At 43.2% G+C, this 5,578-nt stretch overlaps 1 protein-coding gene across 1 annotated transcript; it reads left to right on the forward strand.

Moving 5' to 3' along the window:
• The first annotated feature begins 1,899 nt into the window (after positions 1 to 1,899).
• LOC309368227 (claudin-8-like) lies at positions 1,900 to 3,433 on the forward strand. Its single transcript, XM_081908057.1, has one exon. It carries the CDS (start codon positions 2,059 to 2,061, stop codon positions 2,740 to 2,742), a length of 684 nt encoding a protein of 227 aa, XP_081764183.1. The 5' UTR covers positions 1,900 to 2,058; the 3' UTR covers positions 2,743 to 3,433.
• Positions 3,434 to 5,578: the final 2,145 nt, after the last annotated feature.

A 5,578-nucleotide genomic window follows, 5' to 3' on the forward strand; every position in this document is an offset into this window, starting at 1 on the left:
ATATGAAGCCATGGCTATAAATTCTAGCACAATTCACCCTGTGTGCCACCAGCACAAAGCTAGGATTAGAAATGCATGTCAAACCAAAGCACAATGATCTTCTTCACAAACTCCACACCCAAGTTACCAGAGCATAGAATGTGCATGTACATAGCATATTATCAAGGACTGAGCCTAGAAATTGCTGTTTTTACCCATTACACAGCTTGTGACGGCACATGTTTTGCTTCTTCCAACTCCAGTCAGTTCCTGCGTAGCTTGCATCAGGAAGTACTTCACAGGGGCACAGTTGGGAGGGCAAAGGAAGCTGGATTCCAGCTGGGGCCAAAGTTAGGAACATGGGCTGAGCCTGCTGGATCAGATGGAAGTCCCTTCTGGTCCAACATTCTGGAATCACATTGACCAACCAGATGCCTGGGGGAAGCCCCAAAGCACTCTGCAACAGCACTCTGCCCACCTGATTCTTAGCAGCAGTTGATAGTTGGATCAGTCTTTACTTTAAACCATACTTTCAGCTCTTATGCTAATAGGGTATTTATCAATCTTTTAGTACCCACAGACATCCTTTTTATTGCTGTCAGGGCACTCGTATGCAACCCGGCCTTCAAAATGATTTGCACCTGCAAAAGTTTTGGGGCAGTTATACTACTCTGTTTCCAATTAGTGCTTAGCCTTGATTTCTTTCTGAAATCCTGTAACCTTTTCATACTACAAATGTCCTGGGTTTGGGTTTTTTTGTCCTGCTTTCATTGTGCAGTAGCCCTTCTAGATAGCAAAAATGTGATAGCGTTGCAGAACAACTAATAAACCTCTAGCATGCTGTAGATTCCACCAACAATATGTTCATCTGGAGGGACCGAAATCCAGGGGCAAGCTCTTAACCCATCTACAAGCTTTCAGTATTATCTCAGTTGTTCTTGACAACAGGGCTTCTGCACGCACAAGTAACCCTATTCTGTTTGATCAGCTTGTTCCACTAATATTTACAAACTGCGATATTTGTGTAAAGCTACTTATATGTAAGATGCGAGCAGGAGAAACTGGCTTAGGCTTGTTATGTGATCCCCCTGCCACCTGACCTCTCTCCGGCTGAGTTGCTGCTGTGTACCAGGATGGAGAAGGGGCATGGTGCCAGCCAATCTGGTATTCCTGCCAAGGCAGTGCCCACCTCCACCTCCCCTTTACTGTTGCAGCATGCCCCTGGAGGTAAGTCAAGTGAGCAGTGCAGGCTGGTCATGCTGTCCACTACGGTCTACACTGATTGGCAGCAGCTCTTCTGGATTCCAGACAGGGGTCTTTCCCAGCCCCTACGTAGAGACACCAGTGATTGAACCTGGGGTCTTCTGCATGCAAGGCAGATGCCTTACAACTAAGATGCGGCTGTTCCGAAGATGAATTTGCCTGTGGAGTATACTTCAGCACATCCACAGTAGTGTTTTGAGAGTTTTACACAACTATTGCACATCACAAAAATATTTTAAGGGGTTTTCTATGCAAACATATCTAATCATAGGCTAATGAGCACAACTGTAGTTGAACGCTCCTGTGGGTTTTCTCTTTGGCTCGTTGAAAGTTATTTGGGGTGGAAACTCAATGCTTGTTTACAGATTGTATATTAAAGCCATTTGGCTCCATTTCAGAATGTTTATGTACTATCTAACATTTTGCCAGGAGGGAAAATAAAAAGGTAAATGACAGAATTTCTTCAGAGACACAGGTGTGCCTTCCAGAAAGAATTTTTCTGGTTGCAAACCCTGTTGTGTTTGACCTTCCACTGGCTTTGAAAGTTGTTAAACCTGATAGATAACTCCATCCTTTCCAAATGATGGGGGCAGTGGAATGCTCCACTCCAAGCAGTAAGGAAGCAGCCGAGTGCTAACCAGCATGCATCTGATTCAAACTGGTCTGAATTAGCAAGCGTTTCTGCAGGTGACAGCTGCACAAGCTGCTCAAGAAAGGTTTCTCTTCTGCAGATGACCTGAACCTGCAAAACGAACAAACACCCTAAGCCCTGCGCTTGAACAGAACATATCTGGAGCCCTGTTCTGGAATGAAGAGATGGCTGCCGCTTCTGCTGCTTTGCAGTTTGCTGGACTGATCCTTGGAGGCATTGGCGCAGTTGGGACTTTCGCCATCACGGGCATGCCCCAGTGGCGAGTGACTGCTTTCATCGAAAGCAACGTGGTGGTTTTTGAAACCTCCTGGGAAGGCCTGTGGATGAACTGCATACAGCAATCTAACATCAGGCTGCAATGCAAGGTCTACGACTCCCTCTTGGCTCTGCCTCCTGACCTCCAGGCTTCAAGGGGTCTGATGTGCGCAGCTTCAGCCCTGGCGTTCCTTGCTTTTGCAGTTGCTGTCCTTGGCATGAAGTGCACAAAGTGCACAGGAAATGACGACAGAATAAAAGGGTATATTTTGCTGGCAGGTGGCATCACTTTCATTGTGACTGGCATCGTCGTGCTCATCCCAGTGTGCTTCGTTGCCCACAACATCATCCGAGACTTCTACAACCCAGCCATTCAGCTGGCTCAGAAGCGGGAGCTTGGCGAAGCCCTCTACATAGGCTGGACGTCTGCCTTCTGCCTCGTCGCTGGAGGAGCAATTCTTTGCTGTTTCTGCCGTTGTGAAGAAAAAACCAGAAGCTATCGATACTCAGTGCCTTCACAACGTACAGCCTTCCAGAGCCATCGTACACCAAGAAGAGCTGAAAGTTCGTACACTAAAAGTCAGTATGTTTAGTCTGCCTTTGATTTACTGTCTTTCCAAGGGAAGTATCCTCTCTGATCAAACTTGGATTCTAGAAGAAACTCTGCTAGTACAGCACGCTGTGTACAATGGAGCAAAATCCAGGAAACTGTCTGTGACCTCTAAGACAAAGCAAGCTCTAGAACACAAGGGAACGTCTTCAGATATTTCAGAGCAGCATCAGAAATTTGAACTGAATATTGTCCAAGGTTTTTGTATTTTTTTATTAGCATTTATTAAGGGGAATATGTTTTCATTCTAATAGTAATTTGAAATTGCTTTGCAGTGGGGGGGGGATAGGTTATGTTACAACAAAAATTCTATCTTACTGAAGTCCACTATGATCAATACTATATTAATATGCAAAATATAGCAGAGGCTCTTATTGGGAGGTGAAGGGGAAAATGAAGGTGGGGGAAACTTCTCTAAATCGATATTTGATTTTTTTTTTTAACCATATAAAGTTTTTATTGAAGTGTTGCTTGGCTGTGTAAAAAAAAGAAGAGGAGTGATGTGCTTGAATACTTTAAAATTTCAAAGTTTTCAAAGTATATATTCTACATTTCCTGAAGAAAAAAAAAATGCCCAATAATACTAACACTTCTTAGTAGTGATAAAAGGTTGTGTGCTTTCTTTTCTTGTTTTTCAGTCTAACTATATTCTACCATTATTTTCCTGCACATTATTGTTTGTTCTGTGGGAAAAAAGTTTTAACACATTTTAATAAAAATATTTTGAACTTCATCTGTTTCGTGTGACCTTCCTGGCGATTTGCAGGGTGCACTAGGCAGAACTGTAAAGAATACGTAACCACAATAACATGCAGAATGGGAGCCATGAAGAAGCATGTGGCAAGCTGTCCTGTAGGAGAATTCTAATGCAGTTTGGCATCTTTCTGAAACTGTATGTGGAAGATGGAAAAATGCACAAATACTACAAATCCAAGTATAAACACTATCTAACAAGGTTTGCCTTTTGTGTGTGTGTGTGTGTGTGTGTGTGTGTGTGTGTGTGTGTGTGTTTGTTTGTGTGTGCATGCATGCAATACTCACAGTGCACTTTAGCTTAGTTCATTTGACAGGTCTGTAGGGAATGCAAACCATTCATGTTACAATAGCTGCTAAGACTGCTTGCAATTTTTAAAAAGGTTAACTGAATTTATAATCAGGTGAGTCACATAGCATATAACTAGAGTTTTCCGAGCATACTGTACATTTTTTGCTATTCCAGTCTTTCCACCAGCTGAACTGGATGCCAGCCAATTCCCTCCCTTCCACAAGACTTCAGCAAATTCCCCACCCCAAAGACTGCAGTAAATGTTTCTTATCTTGACTCTCCACCCTGTCCTACTTCCCACCCCCACTGCTGTGCAGAGTTCTTTCCCAGAAACATATTCAAAGTTACTCTATTGGTTTGTTACTTATAGAGGTATTGGTCACATTTATGTGACAATGTCCTGATATGTTGAAGATAACCTTGCTCTGTTTAAACTGCAGCAGAATGTTATGTGTGCCATGCTGAAGAACTAACAAAATGTCCTTTAACTGTGGAAATGCTTTCCACTGTTAGATTATTTTCATACGGGAGCAATTTCGTGCAATCTAGCTGAGTTAATGTCAGGGCCCAGGGAGGAGCAAATTAGCACACTTGGGCCCTCCTCGCTTGCCTTCTGGTCACCCACTTCTACTGGCACCACCACCCACCACCTGGCAAGGCTCCTCAGGACATCAAGAAACCTGTCTCACCATCATGCCTCACTCTGAGCCACAGTGTACTTCCTCAAAGTGAAGCATTCTGGCTAAGGGGCCCAGGAAAGTCTAGCCATTTTGCTGTGGCTAGAAATTGTTTTTGTTTAAATAATAAAAAATAAAAGTTATAGGTTAATCAAGTAACTTTAGTAGTAAGAGCTAGGCACACAGGAGGCGGAAGCAGAGAGATCATGTATGCTGCTGCATTAGCAATAGCAAAACAACGTTTATAGCAAGTGGGGTGAGAAGAAGAGTGAGGATGGCGGATACGCAACTCCATACCCTCCAACATTTCTCCGATGAAAAGAGGGATAGTCCATTCCAGAATGATAATTTCACTATTTATACCCCACACATTTTATTGGGCTGCCCCAGTCACTCTGGGCAGCTTCCAACATATATAAAAACATAATATAACATAAACATTAAAAAAAACTTTCCTGTACAGGATTGCTTTCAGACAGCTCATGGGTCGGATAACTTTGTACCCTCCAACATTTTGCCAATGTAAATAGGGACATCCTAAGGACATTCAGGGATCAAATCAGAAACCAGGATGGCTTCTCTAAATCAAGAACGTCCCTGGAAAACAGGGACACCTGGAGGGTCTGCATCTCAGGCAGTGCAATGCTCTTTGTTTGCTCTGTTTACTGCTGGATTCCAGGAAAATTGTTAGAACTGGGAGGAGTGACAGAAACAGCTTGCCATGTGCAACAGCCTCTATCTATTTGCATTTCCAAATGACTAACATTGCATGTGTGAATTAGATGTAAGAACATGTTCCAGGAACATCAACTTAGCTGGGAGCATGCAGTCTCTAGGAGAGTTAAAACATGAGGACGGCGGGTTTACACTGATTCACAGGGGCAATAAATTTTCTGTCCCATTTGGCAGCCCAACAGAGCCTCTGCTAAATAGCAAAGCAGTAATGAGAGTGGGAGCTATCCCTTCATGGGTTTTCCACAGAATAACCTGGTTTGCAGTCGAAAACTGGAACCAGGACCTCAGTCTTTTCTCTTTTACACCATAACAATAATGAACATTGTTACTCAACTTTGTTTTACAGGTTTGCTAAAAAAATA

The sequence above is a fragment of the Podarcis melisellensis genome (assembly GCF_964234715.1).
Source record: "Podarcis melisellensis genome assembly, chromosome: 4".
NCBI classification, from domain to species: Eukaryota; Metazoa; Chordata; class Lepidosauria; order Squamata; family Lacertidae; genus Podarcis; species Podarcis melisellensis.